Source organism: Hippocampus bargibanti, linkage group LG02 (assembly GCF_051943395.1).
Source record: "Hippocampus bargibanti isolate YZ-2025 linkage group LG02, ASM5194339v1, whole genome shotgun sequence".
NCBI lineage: Eukaryota > Metazoa > Chordata > Actinopteri > Syngnathiformes > Syngnathidae > Hippocampus > Hippocampus bargibanti.
The window spans coordinates 11,230,190-11,247,417 of record NC_142735.1 but is presented as its reverse complement, the minus strand read 5'-3'; the positions used below and the strand labels follow the sequence as shown (position 1 = coordinate 11,247,417).

The following is a 17,228-nucleotide window of genomic DNA, read 5'->3' as shown; positions in this document are numbered from 1 at the left end:
GGTGGCTGTCTTAAATATATTGAGGAATGGCAGTGAATGTGTTATCGGACTAATTGTAGCATAAAGCTCTAAAATGTTTCTTCTAGCATCCTGGCTCACCTGTGTTTCGGGGATGATAGGGCTGTCCTCGGGTGACGTCTTGTACAAGGTGGAAAGTGGCGTGGCCATCACCCGCGGCTCTGGTCGGCTCAGGCCTGTCAGATAGCACCCGGGGATGTCATTGTTTTCCTCGTGCCGCATCACAACTGTGTCTATGACGTGGAAGACGTTCCAGGGGATCCACACGGTGCGGCGTAGAGTCGGGAATGGTGCTCGTTCGTATGTCAGGGTCAGTGATGCGCCTCCGTTAGCCAACAGGTCAAACCTAAAATAAATTAATTAAGACTTCATGACGAATGATTCTTATAAATCCTCATGATGATCAGGATTTGAAAAAAAAACACAGACAACTTGGTCCCACAATATCAGTTTCACCGATCTATATGAAATTGAGAGAATAGCAGATAAACTAAAAAGAGTCAAGAGTATAGGGTTGTGTTAAATTGGCCTGCAACATTTAATATAAGTGGAGACTGGTCTTGAAGTTCGATAAGAATTGCAGCTTTATCGGAATAATAATAAAAAAAAGAAGACACCAATTTCAGTGGTTGAATTTGGGTGGACATGTGGATATTGAAAGCACACCTGAAAAAGTCCTGTGTCACAAAATTCATCTGACATTGAATTGGTGGATTGGCCTATAAAATGTACATGTACAAAAATTAAACATACGTACTGTATACAATACAATACATATTGATTTATATAGCGCTTAATAATAATAATAATAATACATTTCATTTATAAGCGCCTTTCAAAACTCTCAAGGACACTTTACAGTCACAGGATGCTTATGTATGTATGTACAGTATGTACACATTTAAGTAACAAACTTTTGGATCTAATTTCTATTCAACTGAGACCATTTTAAATTCTATTTGTTTATTTGATTTGTGGTTTAGATATTATTATTTTAGTTCTTTTCTTCAAGTCATTGCTGAGGTATATGAATGCGACGCAGTAACAGCAAATACTTAAAACAAAAGTGAACCTTAGAATCAGGTTACAAAAAGGTGTGATTAGAGCATTCCTCATTTTGTACTTTTGTTAACACCTTAATTTCAAACTGAAGCCGACCGAGCGATAGGGGCTGCTGGTTTGTCTGGCTGGGCGTGGGGATGACTTCCCCAGCACAAATATATATTATTCACTTTCTACACCCTCCTCGTTTTTCGCCACTGTTTGATTGATAGAAGGAGCGGGGGTGTTGAGTGGTGAGGATGAGCACAACTCTTCAGATATTCCACTCTGTAAGTCGTCTGACAAGTAGCGTGATAAATGCTTGTGGATGATCACACTTGGTCAACCAACAGAGCCGTTCTTTCAAAAAGGATGAAGGAGGGTGGGGGGGGGGGGGGGTGCGTGTGCATTCTTGCTGTTGTGAAGCTTCTCCATTCAAACAGCCACCCCCAGGCTCATTCTCCCTCTTGCCCAAAGTGGAAAGCACTGGCGAAAGTAAAGCCGTTTTAAGTCAGCTGAACAGTTTGACACTTGGCAGATGTGTGTGTCTGAAGTCATGCAATGTCACCACACGCGCGCACACACACACACACACACACACACACACACACACACACACACACACACACACACACACACACACACACACACACACACACACACACACACACACACACACACACACACACACACACACACACACACACACACACACACACACACACACACACACACACACACACACACACACACACACACACACACACACACACACTGTCAAGAAAACACTTCAAATTCCTTCATTTCAAAACCAGTAACTTTTGGTCAGAGTAAGGCCAAGCTAATTAAAGCCACCAAACACTCGACTGTAGACTAAAGACTCCAAATAAAGATTATTTTCTAACCATCATGCCTGGTCAAACATGAGTAATGAATTGGATTCGGGGGATGATAAGAGCATATGAAGGATGTCCGATGGGAATACAGTGGTGCAAAGCAGAATATAATTACTTTTTGTTTTGTGTGTGTATGTGTGTGTGTGTGCCTACGCGTGTGCCTGTGTGTGTGTGTGCGTGTGTGTGTGTGTGTGTGTGTGTGTGTGTGTGTGTGTGTGTGTGTGTGTGTGTGTGTGTGTGTGTGTGTGTGTGTGTGTCTTCGACATTGAATTTAGCAGGCTTGAACATGCTCTCGGAATAAGAAGTCGAATAGTGGCCTACCATTGCAGAACAATGTAATAGTTTTCCTTTTTGCTCTGTTAACATCTTACAACCTGTCTGGTAAGACTTCCCAGTAGATTTATCCAAAGAAGGTTAGTTGTTGAGGAATTTGCTTGGGGCACATGGAACGGAAAAAGGCCTTCTTCACCAAGCGCCTGGAAGCATATCTTTGTCCAATATTTCTTAGTATTACTTTTAAAGGCTGAATCTTTAATTACGTGTCTCAGGCACGTTGGTTCGGTATAAAAACACATGCACACGTATTTTATCTATATATAAAATGGCATTTTTGACTGGGAAATGACTGGGAATGGCGCTTGGTCCTATTGCCACCAAGTAGCACTGATGAAAATTTGTGGCTCCCTTCCATCATTTTTATTGCACATGCCTGTCCTAGACAGATGGGTGATGCTGAATTGAAAAGCTTTTTTGCCTGCCTCCTCTAATGTCGGTGCATAATAACTGAATTTGAGGAGCATTTTGAAGATTCTTGGAATGATGAAACAAAGAAATACCCCAGGCACCAGTTTCACCAAACAAAACAAAATTGGGTGGGTGTGCCTATCATAACACGACACACAGAATTGGATCAAAGATCCATGGTCCAAATTTAAGAGTAACATGGCCTTTTTATGTGAAGCAGCATTTTTAGGCAAATTCCAGTGCTTGCAATTTGAAAAAGTATGACTCAGGAATTTATTGACAATTCACCCAAATCAGATATCCAAAGTACCCTGGCTTTGTGTCCTCAACTGTCGCGTGTAGGTGAAGCATGATGTCAAATCATAATTTCAAGGATCCACCGTGAAAACTGTATCGCAGATGCCCATCAACTGCTATTCTCAAACTCTTGTGTTGTGGTGTACCTAATGAAGCGAGCCGTGTGTGCACAGGAGGGTGCGTTCGCGCTGTCATTATGCGTGCAACAGCAACAACAGCAGAAGGTCAGAGCGTAACGTGACGTGTTTAAACGACATGCGGGTGGATTGATTGTGGCCTCGCTGAAGCAATGCATTTTAAACAGGCCTCTCCAACCGCACGGTCTCTGCCGCCGTGACACCAATTGTTGTCGCTGTGCTCTCCATTTGTTCTGATTGTTAGGATCTGCGCCAGGACAATTCCATGCAATTCCATCCCCAGATGCCCACACCACTGCCAACCCCCTTAAAGTGTAAACACAACCACTGGCAAAAGGTTGCCGACGTCGCACTGACAGATGATTTTGCTTACATGCCGTCTTGTCTGGTGACAGTGTAGCCGTAGTCAGGGTAGTTTAGGAATGACACGTTGACTCCGATCAACGGTGTTCCGTCTCCGGTGAGGACCTGACCACGGATGACTGACGCCAGGCTGTGTGAGGAGAAAAAAAGGCCGTCCACACCCCAAAAACGCACGCACGCACACGCACGCATACACACACACACACACACACACACACACACACACACACACACACACACACACACACACACACACACACACACACACACACACACACACACACACGCACGCACACACACACACACACACACACACACACACACACACACACACAAACACACGGTTGAATGGGCACTATTAGCCACTATGTCAGCGACAGAAAGAACTGTCAGTATGACTTCAACTTTCGGCGTGTGGACCAAACAAAAATATATTTATATATTTTATATATACTGTATATATTTTTAACATTGATTTAAAAGCATTCTCATTTGGGGCTGTTTCAAACCTAACACATAATTTTATGATAGGCTCTGCATATGTGTGTGAACCTGTCTTTAAACCAAAAGCCATGTCGGCAAAGGGAAAAAGCAAAAACCCCTCAAAAGACCAGTCAGAATCAAAGTGGTTGATGTTGACCACATTATTAACAAACAACCATCATATAGAAACAACAATTAATTATTATAATACATTATAACAACAAATTATAAGAATACAATTATTATTACTGGAATTTACTGGAGCCAATCCCAGCCGACAGGTCGGGGGACACAAAGGGATGAACGACCATTCACACCCATCATCACTCAGTGGGAACCAATCGCATGATTCCCTCATACGAGTCAAATAAGTGTACCACTACACTATTTTTATGATTATTTAAATACGGATCATGGATGTAGGCTCATTTGGGACCAAAATTATTTTTTTTTTTTACTTTTAACAGGTTGTCTCACAAGAGGCAGCATGCCTCACTAACTGACTGTCTGATTTGCCCTAAGGGAAAGCTGATTTACTTTGGCTCTACAGTGCACTATGCTTTTAGCGGGCCAAAAAAACGAATACGAATAAATAAAGAAATAAATTCAGGCACCTTGCTGCATAAAGTTGACAGACGCATGAATAAAAATCAATCAAAGACACGGAGGGGTGAGGCCTTCAGGTGAATTTCTGCATGACTTGACCTTGCTCTATTTTCTTTTTAAAGTCATGTTTCCGGAATGTTTAATTAATTCACCACCTCTCAAGCGTGGAGAGGAATTGGAAACGGGCTCCCTCTTACATTCATCATAGGGTTCAAAGGGAGGAGTTGGGGGGGAAGACATGTTATCTCAAGGTCATTATGTAGCAGAGGCAGGTTTGAGCAACAGCAGTGTCAACCTTTATTTGGCCAAGCAGTGGCAATGGGGCCATTTAACCGTGCGGCACTATTTGTCTTTAGAGCGCAAGACAAATGCCACAAGTACAAACAAAGTCGCCGACACCTGCTGACACACTAAATGCGTTGTTGGATGCTTAAATGTTTCATTGTCAACCACAGAATGGTAAAAAAAAAGAGCAGTACACCATGAACTGGTAGCCAGTCAATTGCAGGGCACACAGAGATGCACAACCATTTGTGCTCACACTCACACAAAGGGAAATTTTTGAGTCAACCTGCCATACATGCTTTTGGAATTTGGAAGGAAACCGGAGTACCCAGAGAAAACCCACACAGGCTTTGAATTGAATCTGTGACCTCTGCACTGTGAGGCGTACGTGCTAACTAGTCAACCACCGGGCTACCCTATACTTGAGTTGATTGTTATCTGTTTGTATTCCATATTTTTAATTGGCAACCCAGTTTTTGCCTCAAAAATCATTTGTGCATCCCTCAAAAACAAATGTTTCTGACACTGAACACGTGAATATCTGTCAGTGAGTACAGGTTGAGTGTTTAAAGAGAGTTCACTTTTACTCTCTTCACTGCAATTTATTCACACTCTCCTTGTGAGACAGAAAGGAGATGAAAGAATTTCATAGCACAGGGAAAAAAGAAGGGGCGGCCCGGTAGTTCAGTGGTTAGCACAACGGCTCACAGTGCAGAGGTCACCGGTTCGCATCCCGGTCCGGCCTCCCTGTGTGGAGTTTGCATGTTCTCCCCGGACCCGCGTGGGTTTTCTTCCGGGTCCTCCGGTTTCCTCCCACAGTCCAAAAACATGCATGGCAGGCAGATTGACAACTCCAAATTGTCCCTAGGTGTGAGTGTGAGAGTGACTGTTGTTCGTCTTTGTGTGCCCTGCGATTGGCTGGCAACCAATTCAGGGTGTCCCCCGCCTCGTGCCCGAAGACAGCTGAGATAGGCTCCAGCACCCCCCGCGACCCTAATGAGGAATAAGCGGTACGGAAAATGGATGGATGGATGGGAAAAAAGAATTTAACAAAAGTTGAAATGTGAACATGAGAGGTTCATGAGAGGTCACATGAGAGGAATAATTACTGGGCAGTCAGTCATCTTACTTCATTTGGGTCACAAGTTGTCATTCACATCACAATTATCTTCACTTACAGGGAGCTATTTAAGAAAACTCAGTGATCATTGGTTGCTGATTCACATTTTTCCCCATTTTCTCTCTCTCTGTGTCTTTCTGTCTCTCTCTGTCTCCTCCCCCTCCCCCTTTCTGTCATCAATCATCTCGTTTGGGGGTCACTTCCTGAAGTGCTGCTTAACCAAAAAAGACAAAAAAGGACTGCGTCAGGCGCTGGAGAATAAGAGCACATTGAGAGACCACCTAATGGGCTACTTGAACAATGTGGAGATGGGCGAGATGGCACTCTTATAATGCAACTACAGTACTCAAGCAACCCTTGTGACTCCACAATATTTTTTTCTCTTGGTCTATTATGGGTCTTTCAACATTTTAAGTTGCCGACACCTGACCTACCGCAAGAGCATTAAAAAAACAAATACATACATGGACATAAGAGGAAAAACACAATTTCCAACGGTGTGCTGGGAATATTTCCTGTGACAGTTTCAAGTAATCCTTATGTAAATAAACTGTAGCTCAGGCAATAACCCAGACCCGTGGATAGCGAGTAATCCTTATCCTCATTGTCTTCAGCTTACTGTCATGTTGGTGTCTAGTAGCAGCATTAGCACTGATGCTCAAAATATTCATTAGATTATCTTTTTGCCTTTCCATGGCTAAAAGAAAAGTCTGTCGCCTTAGAAGTTGAGCATACAGTTAATTAAATGTCACTGTATCGCACCACCGCAATACTGCATTTATTCATTAAAAGCTTCTTCTTTAAGCCTTCTGGCGTGAGCAGTTAGCTCCAAGCAATTGAGCAAACTGATTTAATGACACAGTAAATAGACCACGATCATCTTGTTAGAATTGTCGTAGTGAGAGTGTTAGCTTATTCTTGCCATTTAGCTCTTGCAAAATATTGCAAATATATTATAACTAAATAAAACACTTGCAGTTAATGCGGCCTTTACATGGGAATTTATAGTGATAAATATTGGTAGGATTGTCACACCAGCGTATTAACATTTTGTGTAAATATTTGTGGAACTTATAATTAATCAACGGAATATCACAATACCCAGCATGTTCCTTTTGTTAACATTGTCACCAGCACCTTAACCTTCCACTAGCAATTTTGGTCATATTATGAATTATTAGGATGGACTGATGATAAAGTGGTTAGTGCATTGACCTTACAGTGCAGATGTCGTAGGTTCGATCCCAAAACGGCTGTCCTATGTGGAGTTTTCATGTTCTCCTGGGCCTGGATGAGTTTTCTCCGGGTATTTTCCCACATTCCCAAAACATGCGTTTCAGGCTGATTGAACACTCAAAAATTGTCCCTAGCTGTGAGTGTGAGCGCGAATGGGTGCTCATAATTTATTTATTGTCTGTTTTTTTTCATGTCAAAATAGTTGGCCATGCATGTCACCGGGTGAAAGTTCTATCAACTTACAATTCATTCACCTGCAAAAGAGAGCGTTCAGAAGCATTTGTCATCGATATGGAGGAAAATCTGTGTTCTTCTTCATGCATTGTGGAACCAAACACACATGCAATGCCAGCTGAAAGCCATCCGGTATGTATTTCTTTATTTTTTATTCACATGACAAATGAGAAACACTCCATGGTGATGCTGTGAGCAAGGCAATACAAAAACAAATCTAGAAATGACTGCGAGAAATTTCAACTGAGCTCACCCTTAAAGGACAACCGACACAATTTTTTTGTTTCCTAACTGACATCAGAAAAAAAACAATTTATAGCATCTAATGTACCCAAAACACGTGGGCTGATATTTTTAGTCAATTGAAAAACACCAATAAAAATGACTTAAGGTGTGCCAAAACTACTTCGAAATGAACTCAAAGTTTCAGTTTCAGAAGGTCCCGCACGATTGTTCGTGACATCACGCCAAGACGTCTTGCCTTGAAGAAAATCAAAATAATGGCTTCAGATTCGGAGAAGATGCTTTCTTGTTACTCATCCAGTTATGAATATGATTCAAATAGTTCTGAAGAGGAAAGCATAAATGTTTGCAATCAACTAAAGAAGTCCTTCCGTGTCATTTTAAGGCGTCTGGACTGCAATGTAGCGTCCCAGAAAATGCACAAGATGGCGCCCAAGCTCCGTTGGAAATGGGCCGATTTGTCTGCTGGGAATTTGTGTCAGCTAGTATCAAATTGTAGTCTTGGTGGAACACACAACGATTCACCATCGCATTATTTATGTGTTTTCCTTCTAATTTCGCCATCAACACGAAGTTTTCAGATCAAACAAAGTACCCAAAATGCATTGTGTGTCGCTTTCTCGGTCAGTGAGGATACCTACCGTGATGTCACGGTAGGTATCGTCACCAACTCAAAAACAAGACTACCTGAATATTCAGCGCGAGTCTTAAAACATAAAATATAGCTATATGTGGTGGAATCCTTGTAAAATACGCTCAGTAGAAGTCATTTCAAGTGATTTTACAAATTATGGACACAGCTTGTCCGGAGGCCTCGGTTGTCCTTTAATAAATTAAAATAAACACACATTTCATAGCCATTGGAGTTTTGTTTCCCCCTATACCTGATGAGAAAGCACCCTGGCTGTTGATATGTTTCTTTTATTTGTAAGCTACCTGCCAATAAATTGCCTCTTTTCTTTATTCATATTTTGCAAATATGGAAAATGAGGTAATCATTATGCATTATGAAATTATGCACCGGCTTCACAGTGCATAGGTCGCCGGTTCGCGTCCCGGTCCGGCCTCCCTGTGTGGAGTTTGCATGTCCTCCCCGGACCCGCGTGGGTTTTCTCCGGGTCCTCCGGTTTCCTCCCACACTCCAAAAACATGCATGGCAGGCTGATTGACCACTCCAAATTGTCCCTAGGTGTGAGTGTGAGAGTGACTGTTGTATGTCTTTGTGTGCCCTGCGATTGCCTGGCAATCAATTCAGGGTGTCCCCCGCCTCGTGCCCAAAGACAGCTGAGATAGGCTCCAGCAACCCCTGCGACCCTAATGAGGAATAAACGGTACGGAAATGAGAGATAATCCTCATATCTGAATGTTCTTAACACACCCGAGTGACATTTATACGATAGCAAATAAAAACAAAACAACCAAATCGATATTCAAAGCACACTTACAAATAGCATGGGTGAGTGTCTGTACACACACTGCTTACCTGCTGTTGAAGGGGTTCTCCCCTGACACCATATGACTCCCACTGGGCCCCATCAAGAACGCTACACGCTCGTAGAATCTCCTGGAGGTCGGCAGGCCGGCTGAGTTCTGGCTCTGCATCGCGGCGGCAGCGGCTGGGTCCAGCGAGCCTTTACACAATGTCTGACCCTGGCAGGAGATCTGAGTGCAGCAGTCTGGGTCCATGCAGTCCACCAGGCCATCTGGGAAAGCAGTTTTTTTCTTGTAAATTTGTGAATCTCCTGGTTAAATTGCACATCAAGCACGACAGAGTAGAGCTACATTTATTTTACAGCAGTTTTCCTTCTTCATGAGTGAATAGCTCCAGTAAACACTGATTTCGAAAGTTGTTTCCATCTAGCAGTCACTACATTGGACAACTATTTAAAAGTTCTTTACTTTGATGTATGACTATAGTGGGTAGGTCAAAAATTGGTCTGTGCTAAAAGCCAGAGCCTGTATGTCAAAGTTACACATAAATCACTTCAACAGACAGTTTGTTTTGTTTCGATCAGTGACTGGTCAGCTTCTAATTTCTATACCCGCCTTAACGCCAAATTGCATCTAAGTCACTACAGCTGGAGACTGTCAAAATGTCAGAGTTGTGTATTTGTCACCACAGTGGACACCTAAGTCCGAACAGGGGCCATCTGGTAGTGAGAGGAAAGCAGGACAATGTCTCCGATACGCATCAAGCTCTGGTGCTCCGGTGACCTCGGATGTGCTTTGGGCATCATTAAAGTGACAGTGCGGACTGCATTATTTATCAATCACCTTAACTGACCTCCATATTTGTTGATGAAATGTGCACAGAGTGCCCCGTTTATGCCAATGAGGATTCTCTTCATGATTATCCAGATGCTTAACAGTTTTAAACTTGAAAACACCGGTCACCATGCTATGGGAACTTTTAAGTGATTTTGTACCCCTTTTAGCAGTTTTGTTGAAATATTTTTTGTCTCTAGATTGGATGTTTGTCGAATTTTTTGTTTTTATTATACAGTAATTTTTTTAGGAGCAGGACAGAAACATTCTTGAGTATTTCTGTGTAAGCTCTCAGTCGTACAGGAGTGGTCCATCGATGAGAAGGTTTCTTCAGCCATCATCTGTACAAAAGTGAAGGTTTTAGGACGTTTCGCCTCCTATCCAAGAGGCTTCGTCAGCGAACTAAAGTCTGACTGGTCGTATCGGCCCTATTTATAATACGGCCGATACGACCAGTCAGACTTTAGCGAGTCGTCAGCGAACTAAAGTTTATAATAGGGCCGATACGACCAGTCAGACTTTAGTTCGCTGACGAAGCCTCTTGGATAGGAGGCGAAACGTCCGAAACCTTCACTTTTGTACAGATGACGGCTGAAGAAACCTTCTCATCGATTCTTGAGTATTCTTTCTTTGTTTTGTGACTTGTTTGGTCACTGTTGTTTGAACCAGTAATCTTTTTTTTAATTGAACACATTAAAAAAAATGTGTTTTTAACTCATTCACTGGCAGACGATGTGCAAATATGTGTCCATTCCAGTGCCAGTGTTTTGTCATTTTCACTCAAATTGCAGGACCCACAGAATATCGAGTTTGAGGACTACAAAAACATTAAATGCAGCGTAAGAAACCTTAGACTCTCTTCTTTCATCAGAAAAAAAAGTGTTAATTCCTAAGTTATATAGGTCTGGAGTTTTCTGCAGTGGAAGTGGGGCAAATGCTGCCCCCTCGTGGGAGAGAAAAATATTGCCAGAGGTCTGACTAGCACTTTATCTGCACCACCCTGCAAGAAAAACCAAAACCCAAACAAATTTGGGAATGGCGCTCCACGTAATATTTTCAATGGAATGGCAGTGAACGAGTCAATACGTTATGACCAGTTTTGCTTACAGGCAACACTATTGACACAATCTTTAGTTTTCCTCGCTGGGGACAGGCTGCAAGTTGGCGAGGTGAGCATCTACCCTAAAAATGAAGTGGAGGACATAACTAAGAGACTAACTAAGAGACAAACATTGGCAATTTACCCTATCACGGGAAAAGCATTGCCAGAGGTCTGACCAGAGCTTGATCCGCACGCCCCACAAGAAAAAAACAAAACCCAAACAATTCAGGGAATAGTGCTTCACGTCATCATGCTTTTCAATTCCCGAATTAACTACATTTTTTTTACCTTTGCTTTTTTTCTTTTTTGTCGTATTAATGTTTCTGATGTGGCCATTTGAGTGGATTTTTCAGTGTGAGATTCATCATCTGTACCTTACTCATCAGGCTACAACGGGATTTCGCTGGCCAGTTTGAACCAGTAATCTGCATACCTCCCTCATTGTCCTTGCCGTCTGAGCAGAGCGTCTCGGTGGCGACGTCACACCCCAAGCCGCGCCATCCAGACTGGCATATGCAATGCCAGACGTTCTGATCCAGGACGCAGCGCCCGTTGTTGTTGCACAAGCCTGGGCAGCCGTCTGTCAACACATTGTGGAGTAATGTCACGCACCAGTACGACAAGGAGAGGTGGGTGGGAAGGGGTTAGAGAGTAGACAGTAAGCAAAGGAGCAAACACAGAGTGCAGAAGATGTCTGACAGGACTTGGGATGTGTGAGAAGGTTCTGTCGATTCACATGAGTGCGTCACTGTGATGAAGGTGTCTCTGTGACTCTTAATTACAGCAAGACCAGGACCCCTGTTCGAGCTTTCAGGTGGTCTCTAAAGGTGGTAATTCTGATCCTGGAATGAGGTTCCCGTGGGTCAAATTGGAATCCACAGTGTTGAAACAGTGGAACACTGCAAACTCTAATGACATCCACTACTAAAGCCGGAGGAAAAAAAATTGAAATAAAATAATCATAATTTTGTTGGAGTTTTGATTGGGAAGGAAAATCATCATTTCCGATTGTGTTTGAAGACACCACACAGCTTCATTAGATTCTGTGGTGGCAGAAATAAATACATGGATGAACAGATGGATAATGTCTGAATTGATAGATACAATTGTATCCCATGTCAAGAAATTAAAAAAATATATATACATGTTTTTCACAGCTATGTATTGTTGACATCATATAGAGCTCTGTATATGAATGCAGATGTCCCGTATGGCAACATCACTTTATTTTCTCTGAACATAAGTCCTTGAAGGGGTGGACAGCCCCCATTTTGGACTGACAGCTCATGTGAAGTAACAGCCCTGGTGACTGGTGACAAGGAAGCCTTTAATGTCAAATAAGAATCATAATAAAGGCAAAGGGAAGCGTTGGCATCCTGAGTGTCTACATGTATAGAGAAGGACAGAGCACTGGCCCCCACAAGGCCCAAACAAACCACAGCTGCTCCAGTGGGTAAGACAAGGAAGAGGGGACGAGGGGACCGTGGAATCTACTGTTTCAAGACGGACAAGGAATGATGGGACATATCAGAAGGAAAAGGGAAGTTGGGGAGACATCATGGTCGACTCGGACATCGAACAGGTGTATCAACGTCGTGCTAACGGGCAGACAAAAGAACGGAAGGGGTGTGTGTGGGAGATGATCATTTGTGACAATCTCCCTTGGGGAGAATTCAGTTTACCTTTATATCCTATCTTGACCGCTCCTATTACACAACCCAGGAGAGGGAAACATTTAGGAAAAAAGGGAACAGAAGTGACTTAGCTAAGGCTGAAAAAAGGAAAAAAAAACATTTTCTTTGTACTTGGCATATAACGCATATATAAAAATAACCATAGACCAATGCTCACATTCTACGTTGAGCAAAAAGGCCGAAACTATAAGTGCGAGGGAGTAATCTCTATGTTTGAGGCAAAATAAAGCAGGATCAAAGGCAACAATAAGCAGGAATGAACCATTTGGAAACAAGGGTAATGTTAAGAGAACTGTGCATGGGAAATGTGGGTTAAAATCAAGGATTGTATTTGGGATGAGGATAAAGCAGACTACACATTGAATGGTTAAAGCAAATGACTATTAATGAGGCGAGTGATTAAAATTTGGGGTTGGGATCAAGGGATTAGGGCTAGGGTTAAGGTTAAGGTCTGTGCCCTGTTATTCGCTGGCAACCAATTGAGTGTGCACCCAGCCTCTTGCCAAGTCAGCTGACTGCTTGGTTTAATGCAACCACAATGGTGGCTCACAGTTCTGAGGTTGGGGGTTCCCATCCAGCATCCGGCTTTCCAGTGTAGAGTCGCATGTTTACCAATTTGGTGTAACAATTTAAATTCATTGTTGTTTGTTTACATGTGACGTGTAATTGGTTGAAGCGGGCATAGTACAACCACACCCACTTGCCCAAAGTCAGCTTGACTAGTGTTCAGCACATTTGTGTACCTAATGAAAATATGCGAAATTGATTTTCTTTTGGAGGAGAGTTGGAATAACGAAGAAGCCAATGATGTATTCAGGATTCCATTTTGGATTAGGTTTGGGTTGTGGTTAGGGGTGGGGTTCAGTGTTAGATTTAGGAGGTTGAGGTTATGAAATGGGATTTAGGGTTAGGTTATTGTTAGGGTGTATAGTTGTGTTCGGATATAGGGTCAATGCTTGAGGGTGAATGTTATGGGTCAAGGGTTAAGAATGCTGCACCAAAGAAAAGCCAACTAAAGCCTCAACTCCCACAAATACATCTGGTTGTTCAAGATAGATAAATTTTCTTGAAAAAAAAATCAAAACAACATTTTCAGTGGAGTTGGAAAGCCAACGCGAAACATGAGTGGCGTGAGGTATTTGACATGTTCGCCGTAAAACAAAGGTGGATTGTAACGATCTGCACGATGAGGTTATTCTTAAGCAAAGAGTGTTCTGTTTTGTTTTGTTTTTTCTTTTACCTGACACTCTGGAATCCAGGGCTTTACATGGACGCCAAGAGGAGATCAGAGGAAAATAAAGTGGAAGGAAGACAGGAAGATAGAAAAAGACAATTATTCTAAGACCATGTCCACATGAACCTGTAATTTCTTGATTATTCAAATAGATGACATACATTGTGATTGTGCAGAGGCAAATACTGGACTATTTTAAAGAACAAGATTTGCAACTACACACACACACACACACACACACACACACACACACACACACACACACACACACACACACACACACACACACACACACACACACACACACACACACACACACACACACACACACACACACACACACACACACACACACACACACACACACACACACACACAAATATTTTTTAGTTTTTTTTCTTACATGTTATATGTAAGTGTGTGACAAAGCGACAGGTCACACTCCTCAATTTATTCTCCTCAATTTATTAAGGCTGGTTTTTCTTTCTCTTTTTATATCATGTCCCCAGAGGAGGACGCACACTCCACCCAAAATCTGCATACCCGGAAAATAAATAATAGATGTCAAAAAAGGTTGTTTTTGATTATTTCTTTATACAGGTACAGAAAATCTGCACCAATATTAAATGATTTGTTCCATGACACACGACACCTCTCCGTATGATTCCGGTGAATGAATGTGAACATACAATGGTTAAAATAATTCATTCCTGCTTCTAATTGTCCTGTGAATGTAACGTATCCTTGAGAGTTTTGAAAGGCGCTTATAAATTATTATTATTTTGTTGTTATTATTTATTATTTTGTTTTTCTACTTTCATTCCTTTCATCACTTTGCTGTTGTGAAATGTAAATTTCTCCACTGTGAGACTAATAAAGGCAAATCCAATCCAATCCATCCATCCAAATGAAATGGATTCTTCTTCTTCTTCTTCTTCTTCTTCTTCTTATTATTATTATTATTATTATTATTATTATTATTATTATTATTATTATTATTATTATTATTATTATTATTATTATATGCACCACCTACAAAATAAAGATATCAAGAAATGTTCTTGCATTGGAAGCTCCTGTTTAACAATTGATAATACCTGGAGGGGGGCATATCCAGGCATGTCCAGGCATGTCCAGGCAACTCAAAGACACGAGGTGACAAAAATGTAGTCACTTTCGACTTTGCTAATTACCTGTACATCCCTTTCATTTGACTATAAAGACCTTTGTGAATGAGAGCTGGTAACCTGAAGGCAAATAAAGTACCCCTGCCTCCAAGTTTGAAAAAAGTATTCACATGGACATCATCTAAATTGAAGTTAGGCAACAAGACAAGACAGAAATAAACAGATCCAAAAGCACACAAAAAAATCCACAGATGAAGGAAGACACGTCATCATTTTCATCGTTATTTTTTTATCTATTCAATTATTTTTTGTCATGCATGTGAGTTCAGTGTTGGACACAATTATGAGATTCAATTAAAGGGACGAGTCATTAAGAAGATTCCCAGATGCCGGCCATTAGCAACCATACGAATGACCGCCTAAATGACTCGGTCTAAAAACACTCGTTAAAATTTTCATTCTGAACATTCTCCATCTGCTTTGATTTGGGACTAATGGGCTAGCACAAAGGAAAACACAGTTTCTCTTGCTATGTTAACCTCTTTGTTTGCCTTGTTGCCTTCAGACACCAGTGGGCTCAAAGCAGATCCATGCAAAGCCATTAAACAGAATATCAGAGTGCGTTTTGACGATGCCAACTCGGCTTCGACAATGGGTGTGAATTGAACATCTCAATCTGTATTGCAAAGACTTATGAAACAGGATCACTATTATGTCGCTAAAGAATAGTCACAGAAGCTGTACGGGCAAACTCTGAACTTGCAAAATGAGATTAACAACACTTTATGGGCAAATGTAGCTCTTAGAAAAGTTGACGTCATTTGAAGCTGTCGCACATGAAAGCATGAAGGGAATTGAACCACTATTACACAGTGAGTTTGTCTTTCAGATAATTGTAGTTAGACCGATTTTTGGAAGTGAATTAAGTAAAGCAAATGAAAGAACGAACATTTACTTTTAACATACAGAAAAGTGTGGCCCGTTAACCTACGAAAAGGGTTAGTATAAAATTAATTACTAAAAATAATGCATTTTCTGATAGCAAATAGTTGCACAATTTGTCAAGTCATCATAATTGTATTCTTTTTTTATGAATACATCTGAGTTGAGATAATGTAATGTTGGTTGATCAACTGCAATAACATTTCTCAATTGTGAGTTTTTCTTATCTTATCGGATATTCTTATTATGACATTTTTCACCAATACAGTCTTTCCCACAACCTCCGTTCCTCAAACACACAACTCCTTGCCATCCGTGGCCAGACTCAGAACCTGGGACTGAGCCTTCTCCGTAGACGACCCGCCCTCTGGAAGCCTCTAGCACAGGCATGGGCAAACTACGGCCCGCGGGCCACATACGGCCCGTTAGGCTTTTCAATCCGGCCCGCCGAACTTGCCCAAATTATAGTACAAACAGTGTCTAAAACTCATGACAAAAAGCTAGCGAACAACAGGGCAGATAACTGAAAAGTTGCCTGGCCCATTTTTCCCAACTTGAAGCAAAATGAGACCAATCCCATTAAGAAACATTGTCACAAAGTATAAAGTTTTTTTTTAAATCAAGAATGCACCAACTACAAATGCTACCTTGCTTAATTTACGGCAAATGCACATGGTAAATTTTGCTACAGTAGTCGATTGTCATTGTGGTGCACAATGCAACGTTTGCATTGATTCCTACGAGCCACTAAGCCCCTTTCATAAGTCTCACGTACACTTTACAGTCACGGTTTAATGTAAATTTACGTTTTGTAGCGTCACATATGTTGTTAGCTTCTTTTGAATCTTTCTTCTAGTTTGAGGTTCTGTGCATCTATTTTGGAAAATGACATGCAATTGCACGACTTTGTAACGCTTGCGAAAGTCCGGAAGAAAGAAGCAGGCTTCTGATTGGCTGCCGAGCCGAGTATGCAAATTTCAACTGCAGGTAGCCTATGTCTGTGTGCTCGGCGACGGTACGCGTGTTTTGTTAGCGCGTGAAGGCGAGAGCGTCAGTGAGGAGTTTGTTGAGCGCGCGGTCAGGACAAACCATCTATGATTTGGCGGAATTTAACACAAGTAGGTATTATTGAGCTTGAATATTTCGTTGTGTAATAATATG

The 17,228-nt window shown here is 41.7% G+C and overlaps 1 protein-coding gene across 1 annotated transcript in view; it reads right to left on the bottom strand.

Moving 5' to 3' along the window:
* Positions 1-17,228, bottom strand: part of LOC148901534 (teneurin-3) — a 230,857-nt gene that overhangs the window by 57,164 nt on the left and 156,465 nt on the right. Inside the window, exons 16-21 of the mRNA XM_088988989.1 lie at positions 14,005-14,025; positions 12,753-12,776; positions 11,504-11,650; positions 9,187-9,406; positions 3,507-3,626; positions 100-364 (exon numbers count right to left, since the gene is read on the bottom strand). Coding sequence (XP_088845115.1) covers positions 100-364; positions 3,507-3,626; positions 9,187-9,406; positions 11,504-11,650; positions 12,753-12,776; positions 14,005-14,025 — 797 coding nt within the window. The remainder of the gene's footprint in view (positions 1-99; positions 365-3,506; positions 3,627-9,186; positions 9,407-11,503; positions 11,651-12,752; positions 12,777-14,004; positions 14,026-17,228) is intronic.